This window comes from Phoca vitulina, unplaced genomic scaffold (genome assembly GCF_004348235.1).
Source record: "Phoca vitulina isolate PV1807 unplaced genomic scaffold, GSC_HSeal_1.0 scaffold17, whole genome shotgun sequence".
NCBI lineage: Eukaryota > Metazoa > Chordata > Mammalia > Carnivora > Phocidae > Phoca > Phoca vitulina.
The window spans coordinates 65842-85982 of NW_022589720.1; the positions used below are offsets into that span (position 1 = coordinate 65842).

General features: G+C 49.2%; 1 protein-coding gene across 1 annotated transcript in view; it reads left to right on the plus strand.

Moving 5' to 3' along the window:
- PLEKHG4B (pleckstrin homology and RhoGEF domain containing G4B) overlaps window positions 1-20141 on the plus strand; it is an 80012-nt gene that overhangs the window by 46563 nt on the left and 13308 nt on the right. The window contains 10 exon segments of the mRNA XM_032415169.1: window positions 2114-2207; window positions 7563-7649; window positions 12956-13072; window positions 13333-13431; window positions 14058-14200; window positions 14670-14808; window positions 16758-16883; window positions 17128-17186; window positions 17344-17422; window positions 17661-18430. Of these exon segments, the coding sequence (XP_032271060.1) occupies window positions 2114-2207; window positions 7563-7649; window positions 12956-13072; window positions 13333-13431; window positions 14058-14200; window positions 14670-14808; window positions 16758-16883; window positions 17128-17186; window positions 17344-17422; window positions 17661-18430 (1713 nt within the window).

Here is a 20141-nt window from a genome sequence, read left to right on the forward strand (position 1 = left end):
CTCCCATACACAGAATCTTAAAATCAGAATGGATCTTGGCTGTCATCCATCCAGCCTCCTCTGCAATGAAGGAATCCATCCATCCATCCACCACTTGCATGAGAGTACAAAAAGAACAGGCGATGGCTCCCACCCTCAAAGGGACACACATGGGAACCCAAACTGTTGCATCTTCCAGCGTAAGACAAACCCACAATGCTGGGAGGGAGCTGCAGCCTCGGCCGGGGTGGCGGGGGGTGGATCTCCGGATGTGGTCTGTGTCCTTGAGGACGGTGAGTATTTGCAGACAAGAAGGGAAGGACATTCTGAGCAGAAGGAAGAGCACACATGGAGCCCCAGAGCAGCCAGTCTCTTTCTGAGTCAGGAGGCAGGAGTGAGGACTAAAGACCCGGTGCAGGCAGTGGGTGCCCCGGGCCTGAAGGCCACGTGAACCTCCGGTGGTGAAGCCAGGGTGACGCAGGGACGTGGTGTGAGACTTCTGCAGAAATGCAGGCGCAGGGTGTCTAGGGCAGATGTGCACATTGCCAGGGGCCCCACTGGAGCCCGACAGGGGGAGCCAGCCAACTCCATCCACCACAGGAGGCAGGCGGAGAGAAGCAAGTTTGGCCTGGGGGTGGGGGGGGTGGTTCATGCTGGGTGGCCTGAGGGCGTTTTCTCCCATCTAATCCTATACTAGCTGAACTCGAGTCATTGGATCCCTCTCAGCCAGCCCAAGTGGAGGGTCCAGCAGTCTCTGAACTTGGGAAGCAGCCCCCAGCGAGGGGCTGCGTTGTTCACTCTGCGGCCATCCCCTTCAGCAAAGCCACTAAGTGGATGAGATAAGTGGAGGAGGACGTGTGGGTCTGGAGCTGCCAGGGGTTATTTCCCATGCCGAACCAGCCAGTGTGGCAGTGAGACCGGTCCTGCCTCTGAGGCCAGAAGCAGACCTTGAGACGCAAATTCAGGGAGACCACGGGAGACCAGGGGTGAAGAGAGACCAGGAGTGGGGGTGTCAGAAGAGGGAGGTCACTGGGGCCCAGGAGGGACGCAGGACGCTTGGAGGAAGTGGAGTATCATGCCCAGCTCCTGAAGCACTGCCCGGGACTGCTCCCAGACACGTGGACTCCAGCGCTTCAAGACACACAGGTCACAAAGCGGCTTCCGTGGCAGAGGAAGCCTGGATGCAGAGCTGGGCAGCTGAGGGAGGGAGTGAGACGGGGCATTCTCCCAGCCTCACCTTTTCTGCGTCCGGCTTTGACACCAGAACACCACGCTCTACTCTGCCCTTACTACTCTAGCTTCCCCGAGACACACACCCCCGCCTTCAGAAGCATTCCTTAGCAGTCACACCCGAAATTGAACACACCCTGACTGTGGTGCACACTCGCCCTTTTGGCTAGGATGTGGCTTTGGTGCAACATGCGGCTCTCCCCGCTTTGTGCAAGCGGGCCAGGGTCAGCGTGCGTATCTGTTCAAGACAGCACCCACACATGTGGCTGAGGTAGAGTATGAGCCACTCCCAGAAGGTGGGGTTGGATGCATCACCCTGCCTTAGCTTATTGTTCTGTCCTATTTAGAACTGAAGCTTACAGTCGTGATCACAGTAGGGACAGAGCTTTTATGCAGGGGCGTGACAAGCACCTGACCGTATTTTCACCTTTAGAGGATGTTCTGCTGTCCCACTTTAGCTCTGGAAATGTGGTAAACCCAATGACTGGCCTGGAGCTGCAGTCCTGAGATCAGCCGGCCACGTCTGGCTCTTGTCCACTCCATCAGAGTAGAATTCCACATGGTATTACAGCTGGAACAAGCGACCTAGCACAAGAAAGCTCCAGGGTCTCTGCTCTGTGATGGGCGGTGTAGGAGAAAGCAGCCGCAGCAAATGCAAGCACGCAGCCTGCTCCCTTTGCCTGGAGACGCCATCAGACAGGACTGATCCACCACAGTGAACCCACCTGCCCTGTCTGCACCTGGTAAGCAGCTCGAGCCCTCAGGAACCAGAAGATTGATATGTGTCAAGAATTTGTGGAGCCAAGGGCATCTGGGCAAGGGTGCGTCTCACCGAGAGACGAAGAAGCCTGTCATGGAAGAGATCTTACCTGCCGTGGTTAACACTGTCGGTCTCTCTCCCCAGGAAGGAGGTGCGGGAGCTGGGGCTGGTCATCCTGGTGGATGCTCGCAAGGGTCCAGCTGCCCCTGCTCTCTTCCAGGCTCTGGCAGCACTGCAGGTGAGTCAGGGTGACTCCTGTCCTCAGGACACTGAGCATCTCAGGGCTCCTCGTGACCCAGGAGCAGCTGAGGGCAGCCATGCCTGGACTCACCCCCACTGTGAATCAATCTCAGGATGAGGTGGGGGTCCTGAGTGTGGACATGGAGAGTAGCAGAAGAAGAGCCTGCTCCTGCGTCCATCAACAATGTGCTCCCCCGTGGTCGGACCCAGTCACCGGGAAAGAGCTTCCTGCCCATCTCCTGGGTCGCCACTGCAGACCTTAAAGGCAGAGTCAGCCAGGACCAGCCCATATGGGCATGACCCCTTCCCTCCACAGCAGTCCTTATCTAGCGTCTGACTAAATCAGCGTGCAGGGCTACACGCCGCACCTTCTCAGTCAGGGACGGAGGTGTGGACGCTGTGGGGAGGAGGGCCTGTACCTTGGGGCAGGTAGGGTAGCTACCATACCTCTGGGGCGAGGTCAAGGGAGGTTGTCTGGCAGGTTTGCAGTCGCCTCAGGAAGACCTGATCCTGGATTTTGGGTCATGAGTAAAATCAGGAGGGAAATGGGGAGTCCCTGGAACAGGGAGAAAGTCACCATTGGGGTGCTCCAGGGACCCAGGGCCAGGTGGGAGCCTGAGAACATTCGCGCTCCCTCAGACAGGTGTATATGGGGCCCCTCATGTGTCAAGTGCTGTGCTGGAGTCTGGGGTCCCACCTTCTCCCTCAGTGAAAACCTGTTCCCTCTGTTTGGTCTCTGCTAAAGGTGCCAGACACCAATCACCGTTGTATCCCAGTTCCTAAGCTTAGGGACGCCAAATGCAAGTTCTTTCAAGGAAGGACTCAGTGGTGGAAGTTGGGGCACATCTGGATGCACTCAAGAAGCTGGAGAACAGTGTGTGGGGAAAGGAGAGAAGAGCCCCCAGCAGGCAGGCTGTGAGTGGGGCCGGGGCTGGGGGAGGCCAGGCAGAAGTGGGCCAGGTCAGCAGGAGTAGGCGTCCTGGTCAGGGTGCCTGGCGGGGGTGCGGCTCCTGTCCGACACAGAGGTGAAGGTGCAGATTCCCGAGGGGAAGGGCCGACCCAGATGTGCTGTCCCGGCAAGAGTGGGCTCTCAGAGCCGAACTCAGTGGTGAAGTCTGCGTTTCAGAGGGAGAAATGGGCTTTCAGCAGAAGCATTCACGGTACATACCTTCAAAGCCCGAGTTAGCGCCTCTGACACGGACCGACAGGTTTGACGTGCCAAAACTCCGATTCCACGAACCACCTCGGAGGCACATGAATCCCTTATTGCTCATTTCCCTGCTCTCAACCAGCTGTCGGGCTCAACAATCAGCAACCAGGATGTCATCCAGTTTGATGCTCATATTCTGTGTGGGCTTCGAAATTCCTTTGCGATTCTGGTTTTTCCTAACCACATGTAATTTTATAGACCAGCAAAGACTGGGAAGTTACTGGAAGCCTTCTGGGAAAGTAGGAGGATGACTGCTTTTCAAAAAGATTTTGAAGGAAGCTCTGCTCAAAGGAGGACAGTGGCATCGGTGACCTCAGGACTGTGAATTCACAGGAGGAAGGTGTTAAATGTGGAGGCCTGGTCCCAGTATCCACAGTGGACAGGAGGATGAGGTTTGTTTGTGTTTCAGACGCACATTCCTCAGGAGCAACTGTTTAATGTGGTCACCTCACACCAGTCATCTCAGCACCCTATAAATAGCAACTTGTGAAAACATGGGAGAAAAACAATTTTTCTTTATATCTGCCTTCAAAACCAAATGTAATTGTTGCTGTTGCTGAAATGATTTTGAGGCTGCAACCAGAACTTGTGACCAGATTCCTAGAAACCATTCTGCCTGCTTCATGTACCCGTTGGGAACAGCTTACCGTCACGAGGAGGGTGTGTGGCCCAGTCGGCCCGCCCGCTCCGTCCGCACCTCCAGATGTTCCAGAGCGCTGGGCCCGCGCTGCGCACCACAGAGCATGCGTGCAGGAGCATCCCTCCTCCTCGGCCTCCCTGCTGCTCTGCTCTCCTCCCAGTTTCTTCCACCTTCAGCCCTGGGGGTGGCCTCTGGGGGAGCGGTCCTGCTTCTCAACCCCCATCTGCAGGCTCCCTGGGCTCCCCCCTCCTCAGACCCTTTGCCCCCCTGGCAAATGGTGTTCATGCCAATCACTTTTGTCATTGCTGCCCTGGAGAAGTTTTGGAATGAGGAGGGCTTGAAATTTGTTTTCAGGGGAAGCAGGGAACCCAGTGACTTGCTGCAGAACCCAGGACGACACCCTCCCAGGCCAGCAGGTGGCCAGAGCCCTGTGAGTCCCATGGAGGCTCGCTGGGGACCTTTCCCAGTAAGGGGCTCGAGGAACTCTGAGAGCGCATTGTCACTCTGGGACCCTGACTGAGTAGCGAGGTGCGGACTGCAGGGCAGGAACGTCGGCAGACACCCAGGCAGGCACACGGTGAGGCCCGGTGCCCAGAGTGGGGCTGGCATGGACGGGTATCACCACCTCCACTCCCTGACACATGCCCAGCGTGGTGGCACTGGCCTCGTGGGAGGTTACTTGGGCACGAGGAAGAAGGCGGAGCATGCAGCTGCCCGTGGGCTCCCTCACTGCGCTGTGCTGTGTGCATGTTGCCATAACCCTGTTTGCTCATACAACCCGGAGGACACTGATGCATGTGTGCGTGCTTTGCAGGAATTTCCTGAAGCCAGAGGACTGCGGTGGCTTCTGCTTCTTTGGCATCCAGTAAAAACTTGAAAATTAAGTGTCCGGCCTCAAAGAGAGATGACTGAGCCCTCCTTGTTGATGCACACGCTTAGCCACCACTCGGGCCACTGTGGGTGAGACCCAGGCAGGCCCCACATATGGCCCGAGAGCCCCTCAGCCGTCGACCAGAACCACGTACCTTTTTTCTTTGTAAGAACACCCCTTCCCAGCACTTCTGTTTGTTGAGGCTTCCCTTAAGTCCTGTGCCACTTGGGTCCCGCAGCGGTAGAATGAGCCCTGAGTAAGATGGTCCCTCTCTACCCACACTTCTCCCAGAGCAGAAGCAGGAGAAACACCTGCTGCATCTTTAAGTTTTTAGCACAAGTGAATCTTCGAAGGAACTTCAGGAAATCCACTCTGTTCCGTCATCTGGATGTTGGCGTTCAGACTGCCATGAGGCCTCACTGCTTCTCCTTCAGGTGGTGGCCTCCCACCAGGCTTTGGCTCAGGCAACAGCAGGATCTGTAATCCCAGTGAGAGGAGTGGAAATAAGCTGAATTTAAGGGTCATGTTTCCATTTTCAGTTTTATTTCTGAGGAATATGCAGAAGTAGTTAAATTTTTTCATAGAGGGCAAAAAGTAGAACTCTCATAACTATCTCAAGTGACTATACTTCAAATTTATTAAATTATTAAAGTTCAGATAAGAAGCTTTCCATTTCAAAAAGGAAATTATTTTTTCATTTCTTGGTGGAAGAAAATGCTAAGAATTACTCATCCCTACCCCACCCACAGCACATAACTTCTACACACTGATGTGGACACTCATCCTAAGGTACAAACTGTGTTCTCACTCGTCTGAAAATTAACATCCATCTTCTTAGCAATAGCAACAAATCCTAATAGTAAAAAAACCACTCAAGTAGGAATATATGAGAAATATAAAACATTGCAAAACTGTGTAGTTTTAATTCATGATAACTGAAAATTTTACCTAAACTGGGTGAGAGAAATAGAAAATGACTCAAATAAAAAAGCAAGAATGTTTTTTCTATGTGTTTTTCTATGGCTTATTCATTAAATGAATATTTATGGAAGATCATCCACAAGAAGCCACATAACAAAAATGTAAATATATACGATTAATACAAATAAAGTATCAGTTATTTCTGAGGCCTATCCAGTCAAAATAGGGGATCAACATTGGGGATTACAAAAAGCCTAAAATCTGTTTATCACTACAAGAAACTTAAAAAGTAAAGCTTTAGAAAATACGAGTGAAGAAGCAAGCACTAGGTAAATAAAATAATTTCATTGCTGAATGATCTGGCCTCAATGTACTCTAGCAAACAGAAATCAAGGAGGCTTGTTTAAAGTCATAAAACATGTCAAAAAAAACCCCCAAAACCAACAGGGTTGGAACCCCAACAGGGCACACATACCTCATACTATATACAAAAATTACAAGTGGTCCCAGACCTGCATGCACAAACTAAGACTGCAAAACCACCAGAAGGAAACAGGAGAAAATCTTTATGACCTTGGTCAGACAAAGATTTCTTCGCTATGACACCAGCACCATGATCTATAAAAGAAAACCATGACAAGGTGGACTTCATCAAAATTGAAAACTTTCCCTCAAAAGCCACTGTCACTAAAATGAAAAAACAAGCCAGGAGTTGGGAGAAAATGTGTGCAAAACACAGATCTGATAAAGGACCTGTATCTGGAATATACAAAATCCCAAAACTCAGCAATAAGACAAACAACCCAATGAAATACCAGCAAAGATTTGAACACACTTGACCAAAAAAAGATATATGAATGGCAGAGAAGCACATAAACATATGTTCAACATCAGTAGTCATCGGAGAAATACAACTTGTAACCAAAATGAGATAACACAACAAAACTTGACGATAGCAAGGGCTTGGTATTGCTCATGGAAATGCAGAATGGCACAACCACTCCAGTTTCTTCAGACGTTAGAATGCACTTACCATGTGACCCAGCAATCCTACTGCTAGATATTTACCCAAGAGAAATGAAAACTTACGTCTACATAGAGTTTATAGTGGCTTTGTTTATGGTTGCCACAAACTGGAAACAACCCAGGTGTCCTCTAGCTGGTGAGTGGATGAATGAGTTGTAGTGCCGGCATGCTTCTCCTCAGCAATAGGAAGGGATGATCTAGGAACCCCCATAGCATGGGTAAATCATGAATGCACTGTGCTCAGTGAAAGAAGCCAGTACTGGGTAAGTCCATGTGTATGATATCCGAAAAAGGCAAATTTATGGACAGAGAAAACAGATCAGTAGTTGCCAGAGGCTGGTGGGCTTGGCAAAGGAGCATGAGGAAATTGGGGGATGCTAAACTGTTGTATATATCTTGACTGTGATGGTGGTTCCATGACTATAAGTTCTGTCAAAATTTAGAGAATTCCATATTTAAAAGGGTGAATTTTAATATATGTAAATTATAACCAATAAACTTGATTACATTAAAATTTATAAGGTGAAATAATGTCCATTTAGAGCAAAGACAGTTACATTTTATGCATTCTAGGTGCTTGGGAACAATATCAAAGCAGAAGTAGCACCCCTCAAAGTTAGACAATTCTATTGAGTCGGTGAAATTAAAAATTACAAAGCTAATTGGTATTTCTTTCTTATTTCAGAACACATCTCCTCCCATAATTCATAGTATTGTGTTGTTGGTGAATAAAGAATCAGGATTTAGGCCTGACAAGGATAGAACAATTCAGGTAATTGTTGTAGACCCTCAGGGTTAGATATGACTCTGGGTAATGCATAAAATTAAATGTTAGGACACGTAGATGAGATAAAACATAGCGAAAACTTTATGTGAATTCTGGCTGCATCCATATAAGAGCCTGAAAACCCATCACCGATCCCTTAAGTTTTTGCAGGACCCTAAAGAGGGTAATATCAGAAAACTTTTAAAAATCTAATTTTTCTTCTCCACTTCATTTGCTTTCTCAAATCCTCTTCTTGCTTCTTTCTCTTTTATCTAAAAATTCTTTATTTTGCCTTCATTCTTGAAGGATTTTTTGCTAGATATAGAATTCTGGCTTACAGTAGGTTTTTGTTTGTTTTTCCAGCACTTTAAAGGTGTCGTTCTGTTGTCTTCTGGCCTCCATAATTTCCTCCCCCCCCCCTTTTTTTAACTGCAAAATGGTGGTTCTACCTCCATAGTTTCTGATGAAAAATTTGTTGTAATTCAAATACTTGTTCACCTATAGAAAATGTGTCATTTTCCTTTGGTTACTTCCAAAATTTTCTCTTTCTTTTCAGCAAATTGACTATAACGTGACTAGGCATGGTTCTCTTCATCTTTATCCTTTTAGGTTGGGCTGAACTTGAATTTTTAAAGTTATGTCTATCACTAAATTCAGGAAATTTTCATTTATTATTTCTTGAAGTGTTTTTTTCTGCCTCATTCTCGTCCCTCGTTCTAGGATTTCAATTACACACACTGGTATTGCCCCATAGGTCTTTTTTTGTTTTTCACTCTTTATTGCACTTTTACTTTTTGGAATTTCAGGAAGTGATAGTCTAGAAGTTTTCTTTCTCTTTCTTTCTTTTCCAAAACAACTTTACTGAGATATAATTGATGTCCCGTACAAATCATTTATCAAACCGCATCAATGATTTTTAGTATATGCATGGAATTGTGCAACTGTTCCCACAATCTAATTTTATTTTTTCCAAATTTTTATTTAAATTCTAGTTAGTTAACATACAGTGCAATATTGGTTTTAGGAGTAGAATTCGGTGATTCATCACTTATATACAACACCCAGTGCTCATCATAACAAGTGTCATTCTTAATACCCATCCCCCATCTGGCCCATCCACCACCCACCTCCCTCCATCAACCCTCCATGTGTTCTCTGTTGTTAAGAGTCTCTTATGGTTTGGCTCCCTCTCTCTGTTTTTCCCACTTCCCCTATGTTCATCTGTTTTGTTTCTTAAATTCCACATGTGAGTGAAATCATGTGTTATTTGTCTTTCTCTGACTGATTTATTTTGCTTAGCATAAACTCTCTAGCCCTATTCACATCATTGCAAGTGGCAAGATTTCATATTTTTTGATGGCTGAGTAATATTCCATTGTATATATGTACCACATCTTCTTTATCCATTTATCAGTTGGTGGACGTTTGGCCTCTTTCCATAGTTTGGCTATTACTGATAATACTGCTATAAACATCAGGTTGCATATATCCCTTTGAATTAGTATTTTTGTATCCTTTGGGTAAATACCCAGTACTGCAATTGCTGGGTGGTAGGGTAGTTGTATTTTTAACCATTTGAAGAACCTCCATACTGTTCTCCAGAGTGGCTGCTCTCCCACCAGCAGTGCACGAGGGTTCCCCTTTCTCCACATCCTTGCCAACACCTGTTGTTTCTTGTGTTGTTGATTTTAGCCATTCTGATAGGTGTGAGGTGATACCTCACTGTGGTTTTCATTTGTATTTCCCTGATGATAGGTAATGTTGAGCATCTTTTCATATGTCTGTGAGCCATCTGGATATCTTCTTTGAAAAAATGTCTGTTTGTAACTTCTGCCTGTTTTTCAATTGGATTATTTGTTTTTTGGGGTGTTGAGTTTTTTAAGTTCTTTATTTATTTTGGATACTAACCCTTTAATCAGAGATGTCATTTGCAAATATCTTTTCCTACTCCGTGAGTTGCCTTTTAGTTTTGTTGGTTGTTTCCTTTACTGTGCAGAAGCTTTTTATTTTGATAAAGTCCCAAAAATTTATTTTTGGTTTTATTTCCCTTATTTCAGGAGACATATCTAGAAACAGGTTGTTACGGCAGATGTCAGAGAGGTTACTGCCTGTGCTCTCGTCTAGGATTTTTATGGTTTCAGGTCTCACATTTAGGTCTTTTATCCATTTTGAGTTTACTTTTGTGTATGGTGTAAGAAGTGGTCTGGTTTCATTCTTTTGCATGTTGTTGTCCAGTTTTCCCAACACCATTCGTTGAAGAGACTTTTATCCAATAGATATTCTTTCCTGCTTTCTGGAAGATTAGTTGACCTTATAGTTGTGGGTCCATTTCTGGGTTTTCTGTTCTGTTCCATTGATCCCATGTGTCCATTTTTGTGCCAGTACCATACTGTTTTGATTACTACGGCTTTGTAATATAACTTGAAGTTCAGAATTATGATGCCTCTAGCTTTGCTTCTCTTTTTCAAGGTTGCTTTGGCTATTCGGGGTCTTTTGTGGTTCCATACAAATTTTACGGTTGTTCCAGCTCTATGAAGAATGCTGGTGGTATTTTGATAGGGATTGCATTAAATGTGTAGATTGCTTTGGGTAGTATGGACATTTTAAATTCTGGTTCAGGCGTAGTACTTGTATCTATTTTGATTAGTTCCCTAGCGGTGATCTCTTCTCATTCTTCCTTTTGGGATGAATTCCTCCATCTCGCATTTTGTCTAGGCCTCTGTCTTTTGTGAATTAGGAAAGCCTGTGCCTAGTCCTGTTTCCGTTAGAGCTGAAGCTTTGCAGCACTTTGATCAGAAGACCTGGTGCATGCAAGGGATCTGTACTAGTCTTCTAGGGGAGAGGCCCATTGCTACTCTGGCTCTCAATTATACTTGCTGTAGTTAAAAAGGCACCTGCACAGGGTTAAAAAGGCAGAGCACCAAGGAGCAGAGCTTGGTGTAAGCGGCTCAAGCCTCCACTGTGTGCACTGTGCTGCTTGCTGAAGTCTGTCCATGCTGATGGGAGGGGTGAAAAATAGTGTCAGCACTCTCTCTTCTCCAGAGAGCGGAGTTTCTACCCCCTGCTGTTCAGGACACCTGCACAGAAGAGCAAACAATCTCCCATCTTGTGTCCCACGCTCCCATCAGATTCCAGCCTTCACCCTGTCTGTGTCAGAGCTGTGTGCCCACTCAGCGGCGCGGTGCTCCCATGTTTTATCTCAGGCTTGTGGCTGGGTTTCAAAATCCCAAATTTTAGGGACCTGGCACGGTGCAGAACCAAGTGGGTACTCTGGGGGAGGGTCACGCCACACTGTGGCTGGTGCCTTTTGTCCCAGAAAAGCAGCTGCACAACTGCACAGGAGCTTGGATTTTATGGTGAAGTGTAGCAAAGAGCTGGCATCCAGGTTAGCTGCCCTCAGCAGACATTTCTGCTCTACGCTAATGAATGGGGCAGCTCTATGGCGCCCACAGGCTCTTTTGTCCCTAGAGAGGCAGTGCTGCCTCTCCCAAATGCACTCCAAGAAGGGGAACTGTCTCTCCCAGTGCGACCCAGGGGATCGTGCTCTGTGGTCCTGGGCCTCTGCCCCCCTCCTCCACAGGAGCACCACTATGTCCACCAGGCTCGACCCTGGCAATGGTGCAGACTTCTAAAATTTCAGACTTTCAGTTCCACTGCGTATAAAAACTTACAATAATCAGCCCCTCTCATTTTCCCAGTCAATGGTTTTGGGGAAGTGTTTTTCTTGTGCAGTTCCCTGTGTGCTGCTTTATCTCTTTCTTTCTCTCCTCTCTCCATGATCAGAGTTCTGTCTCCTCTGCAGTGCTCACAATTCTTTTCTCCCCCAGATCACGTGTCTCTGCACCTCCTACCTTTCACAATGTGGCCTCCAGCTAGTTGTGCAGTTTGTTCTCTCAGTCCTCAGATTCATATCCTGGGTATTCAAAATTATTTGATAATTACCTAGCTGTGTTCCAGGGATGAGGCAAGCATAAGGTCGTCCTACTACTTCGTCATCTTAACTCCTCCCCAAGTGATCTTGCCCCATTGGTCTTGGAGAATCATTTTTCTCCCACTTATTTTCTCTCTCTTCTTCAGATCAGATTGTTTCTATTGCTCTATCTTCAAAGTTACTAACTCCATATTCTATTCATCTCCATTCAGCTATTAAGCCTATCTAGTGATATTTTTTACTTCAGATATTATATTTTTCAACTATAAAACACCCAGTGCTTTTAAACATATATTTTCTCTGACTCTGTTAAGATCTCCTATTCTCTCAGTAATTGCAAGCATTTTTCCTTTACATCATTGAACATAGTTATGACCACTGCTTTAAAGTCCTTGTCTAATGATTACAACATCTAGGTATTTTCTGGGTTGACCTCTGTTGACTGTCATTTCCCTTGAGAATGAGTCACATTTTCCTGATTCTTCATGTGTCAAGTAATTTGGGATTGTATTCTGGACATGTGAATATTCTGTTGAATAACGTTGACTATGCTGACTCTGGATTCTATTATAAACCTCTCAGTGGACTGTTTTGAAATGCATTTAACTTGGTTGGACTCAAACTGAAAACTCTCCCCTATGTACATCCAGTTCAGTTCTTTTTGCCTTTAGCTATCCAGAGTCTTCCCCATGCATACATGGTTCAGGGTCAGCCAGAGTCCTGGGCACAGTTTACACACCACTGAAGCTCCTTTCCCCTGGCTTTCTCCCTTGTGGGACTCGATGTCTACATTCCAACCCAGCTCTATTTTCTGGTTCTTCAGGCCAGAAAGACGCCTGTTTTCTACCAGAGCCTCAGTCAATCCAGTCTCCCGTGTTGGCATCCTGCCTTCAGGCCAGAGCCAAGCAAAGGGGGGAGTTCACCCCATGCTGCTCCCCTCATCCATGTTCCAGTGGCCCTCCTCAGTGAGCCTGACCTTGTTTGCCCTCTGGAGCTTTCAGGTGCTTGTTGTTCTACCTCGTCCCAAATTGTCTGGGCAGGGCCAACTCTGCCATCTCAGAGTAGCACATCCTTGATTTATTCTTCTTCCCTTCCTCCCCTATCTTCTTGCCTTCTCTCCCTTTTCAATTTTTCCATTTTTTGGTCTTATTTGGAACCTTTCTGTAATTTCTCTTTGCTACCTTTTCCTTTCACTTCTCCCCAACTTCATTTCTGTACCCAACCACATTCAGCCCACTAATGCCACCAGCAAGGCAGGGTCACTAGATTAAACCTCTCTCTCCACCCTCTCGGTGGTAGTTCTCCCTGGAGTGAGCCATCACAGTGGTCTTCCTGATGGATGCATCTGTGGCCATAACCAGTGAATGCTTCTCCTTGGCAGTGTGAGGTGGTCGGCTCCCTGAAGGCCTTGCACAAGCTTATTGACAGCTCGCAGCTGACCACAGACCTCGATGGCTCCTTTCCTTACAGCCACAGTGACTGGATCTGCTTCCGTAGGGTAAGGTAAAGCCACTGCACCTGCCAGTCTCCTGGGACTTCTCCTCATGCAGATGTTTTTACTCACACCTGAAACAGGTGTCCCTGCCCCGAATGTCGTGCCCATCACAGCTGCCATTCCCAGGCTGTTGGAGAGCCACACTGTGGCGGGCTTGGGAGTGCTGCTGAAGTCCAGCTCTGGGCAGGGAGGGTGCTGCTCCCCAGCGCTTCCATGGATGCTAACAGTGTATCTGTCATCTCCTACCTTTCCCACCGTGATAGAAGCTGGAGCCCTTCACCACAAATTGCGAGAATGCCATTGTTTTCCTACAGAATTCAGTCCACTCCCTGAATACCCACAGGACTCTAAGCACGGTACAGGTAGGTTCTCTTGTATTTTATTTTGTTTCACAGGTAGGTAGGTGGGAACATAGAGGTTTAGCCCAATCTATCATTCATAGCAGAAATTTTCAAACCCTTTTTGACTTGTAAATTCCTTTCAATTAGCAAAGGACTTCCAAAAGACCACTTCTTCCCCATGGCCAAAAAAAAAAAAAAAAAAAAAAAAAAAATCCCACCATGCCCAGAAGAGAAATACCACCACAACCACTACATTTGTTGTGTGCCACCGAGGCCTGAGTAATTACTCCTGGGACACAGAGGTGGACTGGCTGGAGGAAAATCTGCAGCCTAGAGACCTGGGACTGGAGACACCTCAGGGTTTACAGGGTATGCGGGCAAGGTCCACACATCCCTGTCCAAATGCCAGGCTTTCCTCCTGCTGCCAACTTTCAAACTTCCCTCCTTTCTCCTCTCCTTAATCTCACCCATCTCTTGGGTGAGAGCATCTAGGACCCCACTACCTCCCTGCTGCGTCAGGTGTCAAGGGTGGGTTCGGCCATGGCGCCCTACTCTCAGCTGGATTGATAAACACAGGAATGTAGGTCACACCTAACACTCCCCATGGAGGGGAGGGTTTCTATGCATGCTTCTCCCACTCCACGCAGGAGGTCACAGACTTAATCAGCAAGCATAAAGCAACGATGAATTGTGTGCTGGAAGACGCACTGCTGGTCGCCCTCCGGCTAGAGGGTGGTTCCGTGCTGGCGCAGCTGAGGAGGGAGCAGCTTGGCACCAGCCAGGACTGCCGGTGAGTGTCATGCTGGGGCTGCCCATCCCAGGGGTGATGCCCATTTCTGTCACATGCAGCATCTCCCAGGGGTCCAAACCTCTGTTCTTTCTGATGGGCACACTTTGGACTGGAGCCTATCTACATCTGTATCTTCCAAAAAAAAGTAGCAGATTCCTTGGAATGCTCAAGTGGAAGGCAAAACTCATCCTAATGGGATTCAGCAGAGGTCCCGATCGAACGCGTCTCCGTCTAATTCTGTCCTGGGCTGCCGTGCCCATACGCTCACTTTCCTACCGCCTCTGAGACGCCCACACATGTGGCTCCACGCTTGTCCTCCTTGGAGCCTTCCGTTCGTGTCAGATGGAGGGGAGGCAAAGAGTGCAGTTGTGCTGCTTTAACTAGACTGTCACTGAGAGCATATTCCTCGGGTGATTGCCTCTAAGCAACTAGAGGTCAGGATTGGGCTTTCTGACACTTTCTCTTCCAGGGATGCCACTGAGGTCGCCTCCAGGCTATACAACCAAGTGGACGAAGAGGTCCATCGGCTTGTCCTCGCCTCCAACAGGTGTCTGCAGGAGCTGGAGAGGCTACGGGAAGGGAGGACGCTCCAGGAGGGACAAGGCCAGGTAAGTATTCCAGAGAAGCCAAAGGAGAAAAACATTTTGAAACTCTGCTCCTGAAATAACTACTATTATTGCAGTATATTATAATCCAGACTTTTCTCCATATGCATATAAAAGCTTTTCAAAAGCTTGCACATATTTCTAGTTAAATCATTATGCTTTTATCAACCGCTATTCCCATGTAAGTGACTGGGAAGCAGGAGCCCAGGCACAGGCCGCGGTCAGTGTAGGGCAAGGTCGGAAGTGTGTGGAGGCCTTCTCTGCAGGACTGTGTGTCCCTTGGGGCGGGCAGGGTGGGGGATGGCCACTGCAGGGCATCCCGAGGCTGGGTCCCCAGGATGGCCAGCAAGCACGGTGGTGTGTGGAGGCCTGCACCTCCCTGTGTTCCTCCGGTTCTGGCTCAAGTCCCCGGCTCTCCTGTTTCTCACCCTCGTACACATCACTGCGCCTGCATCTTTCACACTTTGTGGTTGTTTGCTTTGGACAGGTTCCTAGGCTTGGGATGGCTGGGTTAGGGCTCGCCGTTTCTGAGGTTTTTACACATTTGCCAAACAGGCCTGCAAGCAGCCTGCCCAGTGGAGAATCTCAGCAGCAGCCTTGAGAGCGTCCCTTCCTCACTGACATGAGAATCACTGCGTTTGGAGTTTTTATGCCACAGTTGAACCTTTTCTTCGTCTGTCTGTGGGTTTTTTGTGTTTATTCTCTAACAAACGGCTTTTCCACACACTGACCAACTTCCACAGCTCAGAAGTTTCACTATTATGCATGTTGCTCACACTGACCGTCTGGTTATGTGGCAAATATTTTCTTTGGTTTGTCATTGTCCTTCAACTTTGCTTATGATTGAAATGACCTTTTCTATCTTAAGGTCACAGAATGACTACTGTATTCTATCCTAAGACCTTTATGGTTTGATTTTTTCCATTTACATCTTGAAACCAACTAGAACTTTTTTCATGAGGTTAGAGGTGGGACTCCACCCCTGAGAGGTCCCCACTCCATTGACTGTTTCCTACTCTTCTACCCAGAGGCTCTCAGGCTGCTGGTGTTTGTAAAAACCCAGATTTGACATTTTTCTCTATGACTCTGTCCACAGAGTATGTGCTCTGCTCTCTGTCTTCTGCCTGTGCATGGGGGTCACTAAGTACAGTTCTGTGGCTGTAGATCCAGCGCTATCACTGCATTGTTAAAAACCTCTTCTTGGGCCCCTCACAACCAGGCCTCCCTGGCATTGCTATCCAATGAGAACTTGCATGAAAATGAAGTCTTAACCCCTGACGTGCTCACTGTGAATGAGTGATGTCCCCACGGGAAGCCGTGTGGGGCAGGCAGGGCCGCCATCAGCCCCTCCAGCTCTTCCAGACTGCCCCCAAGTACCCTAGTGCCACCACCCGAAGAATATTTCTGGGGTATATTTAGCATAGTAACAAGTTTCAAAACAGAAAGTTCTTAATTTCCATTTCCTGCGAACAGCCTGCCCAGTTGCACACTTGGGCCGTGGAGACTTGTGGTCATCCCTCTTCAACCATCCACAGACTGAAAGGGGCATGTAGGTAAAAACAGCCAGTGGGGCTTTCATTGCTGTGTAGCCACTTACAGTGTATTTGAGCACGCAGTTTGTTTGCATCAGGACGGCTGTGCGGGCTGTGGGAACCAGTTGAGCCAGCCCCTAAGTGGTGTCTGATGCTTCCTTTGTCCCCCATGGTCATAGAACCGGACTCCTTCACACATTTAAAAATAAAGCCTTCCTTTCCTACATAGATCAATTTGTGGTTTGAAAGAGGAGAGAAATTCCTGGCCTCTTGGAGCTGCTCTGTCTTGAGAACATGTCGCAGCGGTGGGGGCTCTAGACCTTCCACGACAGGCTGATGGTGTGTCCACACCAGAAGACACACACAGGAAAGGAGAGTAAGCACTGGGCTTGTGCTGGTGGTTTGTTCCTTGGGCTACAGCAGTCTTGTCAGAAAAGGCTGCAGCTGGTGGAGAACAGCTCCCAAGGCACAGAGGAAGCGATCTGGGCCTTCAAAAGGTGTCTGAGCACCACGGCCAGCCAGGCTGAGTGCAGGGAGGGAGCGCTGGCCTGATGGGCCCACCTGTCTGACTTCTACGAGGCGCTAAGAGACCCAGTGGAATCGCCTCCAGGGGATCTGCATGTGCTATGGACATTCAGTGAGCGCTGTCCCTGCAGGCCTGAGTGAGCCCAGCCTCCCTGGCCAGCACACCCCGGCACCGCGTCCCAGGCTCTCAGCCACCGTATGAGGAATTTATACGTGAACTCTTCGGTGTTTACCAGCTCTGCTATTAAAGTCCACTTGTTGCCAGAGACCCCAGGACAGTCGCTGCAGCCCAGCCCAGGCCTGCAAACTCACCAGCACCCCAGAGTTGCCTGCACCCCAGAGCCCCCAGCAGCACGGCTCCTCTTGACGGGATCCAGGGGTTCAGGGAAGGCCAGCGTAGGGGTATGAACTCTCTGCCCCACTGTCACGGCCTCCCACCCCAGGCCAAAGTGTGGACTAACTGATTTCATGGTCTGTCCAGCCTGGCATCCCATGGCCCTGGGACAACCCCACCTGCTGTTCTTGGGGGCCGTGGAGGATTCAGACCTCATCGGGCTCAGGTGCAAACTCATCTTGCCTGCCCTCGGGGCGAGTCTGGCTGGTAGCTGCCTCTGTGGGTGGAGGGGTCTTCCTCTTGCTCTGGCCACCTGGCTCACCCTGGTCCTTGATCTGGGGTACCTGCAGGGCAGGTTTACTTGAGCTGCTCATCAAGTGCATGAGATTGGGTGGGGCTGCCAAGGCCATGGTGGCCGAGACAGTCCTCCACTGCCCTGACCAGTGCCCTCCTTTGCCACGCAGGTGGATGGATGGATGCGGCAGTGCAGTGAGTGCCTGGAGTACCTGGGCCCGGAGCCAGTCACTGAGTATCTGGAGAGCTGTCACCGGGAGGCCACAGAGCTGACTGCGCAGGGCTTCCCGGGGGCCAGTGTGGTGGCGGCAGGCCTGGGCAGCCAGCGGCCACCGCATCAGAGGCACACCTTAGGGCTGCAGAGCCCGCAGACCCACCTCTGCTTCCAAGAGGCCCTGTCTGGGGTTAGCCCAGACCCTGGCACCCCACCTCTGGACCAGAGAGCCCTGAAGCATGAGCTTGCCCAGGCGGCCGAGAGGAGGCACCATGAGCCATCCTGGACCCCGCACACTGACCCAGAGGGCTGCACTGGGGAGCGGGCCCAACTGCTGCCTGGCCTCCCTGGACAAGCCTCTCTGAGCAGGCATGAGGGTGAGCACCTGGCCCCAGCTGTGCCTTCCCCACATGACAGCCCCACCTGCTCCTCCACGCCCATCCAGACACCCACCACCCACCCCAGGAAACATCCCCTGAAGAAAATTATGAGGAAAACACGAAGCTTTGAGATTGCACGGCTTGACAGTGGCCCCAGGGATGCCCCCTGGCCAGGCCACACTGGGGTCTTCATCAGGGGCCTAGAGGTGACCAGCACCGTGGCCTCCGAGAAGCAGCCCCCACCACGGCCACATGCTGAGAGCGCCCTGGTCACTCGGAACCGGAGTCTGTCCTCTCCCTCCAGGACCCACCCCTCCGAGGAGGACAGGAGGAGGCAAGCAGGAAGGTGAGGTGGACCCCCCCTCCAGCCTTTGGGCTTAGCGGTCAGTGTGGTGCCAGAGACCCAAAGCCTTTCACAGAGTGGGACATCCACAAACACCCCTCCAGGTCCACCATGTCCTGTCCAGGCAACACACTTGCATTTGATCTTAGACAAGATGTTACTTTCCTCCCCGTGTTCAGCATGATCATTGAAAACTGCTTCCTTTCTCGTGGCTTGTGGGCACCTAGCTCACCCGCTCTGATGGTTGAACAACTAGCTCTCATCATTTGAGGCCCATTTATGGAAAATCACAATAAGCAAATCACACCTGGAATATGAAGAAGTTACTTAAAAATTACTTTTAAAAAAAGGCTCTCAGCACTGAGGTGAGAAGTATGTGTGTTTATCCATTGCCTGAATGGAGATGTCCCTATGAATTTGTTTAATCCTTAAGAAGATATGTGTAAAAAGATATATTTTATTAACTGTTAGGATTAAAAAGTGGGCAGGAACGGTGCCCAACCCTAATGACAGGTAGTCCACTCACCTGGTATCACAGCCCGCCCCTTGGGCTGTTAGTCCATCTTTATAGTGACTGGGGTGGGCTGCAGGTGGGGCGTCATCCTCGTTTTCTTTGCTCATTTGGTTGGTGGACACGTTTCCTCCTCATACAGAGACCATCTCTGAACTGAGATGATCACCAAATACTCTCCTGAAACACACCTTTATGTTTCAGGTTCTAGGCGGTTACGGTGTAGCTTGTTCAGGGCGAAACTTTAGGTGGAACAGGAAGGTTTCATTTGGGAGCACCTGTGTGGGTCTCCCCGGGAGTTGGAATCCCTGGGAAGGCTCCAGGAAGAACCACTCTCCCACTCCCCTGAGCTCATCTTAAAAGTTTCAGAGACACAGACTGCAGGGATGGGGGCCCGCTGCTTGCCAGGAGCCCCCAGTCCTCCGCAGTGGGCATCCTCGGTCTGGAGGGAGAAGGTTCGGGAAGCCGTCCTGCCTTTGCCCCTGGAGACAAGTCCCCCCTTCCACCTTTCACAGGCCATGGACCCACCAACCCAGGGTGTGGTAGCAGGACTCCACAGCACGTCGGAGAGGGAGCACATCCTCCTCAGGCCAGGGCCCAGAGGAGAGAGCATCAGACTAACCCGGTCTTCCATGAAAACCCAGGCCTTCTGCCTGTTATCCAGAGGGAGTCCCTGTCACTTGGCCAGCAGTCATTTCCCCAGACATTTCTAGCCATTACGTCCTCATGTGTCAATTTCCAAATCCCCAGACCACAGTAGTTTTGTTTTTGAATATTTAAGGATGCCTGTTTTCAGCAAATGTTGACAGGAGGGGTGCTGTGTGTCCTGGGGCCTCGGATTTATTGGGGGGACCTCCAGGCCACCTGTACCAGCCACGAGGGCTGCAGGCTCCCGACTAGCCAGAAGGTGCTGCCTCCACAGAAACCATAGGTATTTGTAAAGTCCGTTATGTGAGTATGGAAAGGAACAAGGTCTCCAGCTGCAAATGGGATGCATTCAGCAGCCTTTCTGACCACAGGTGTATTTCCTACCATTGCTTGCTTTTAATTGTGTTTCAGTTTTAAAAAACAAACAAACAAGTAAATACAAGTAATGGCAGAAAAAAGTCTACGAGCCCCCATTAGTATCCTCCGGATTGAGTAATTTAGGAACATTGCTGGCAGAGTGCTGCAAACGGGAAGGGTGATGTGCCTCATTACTAG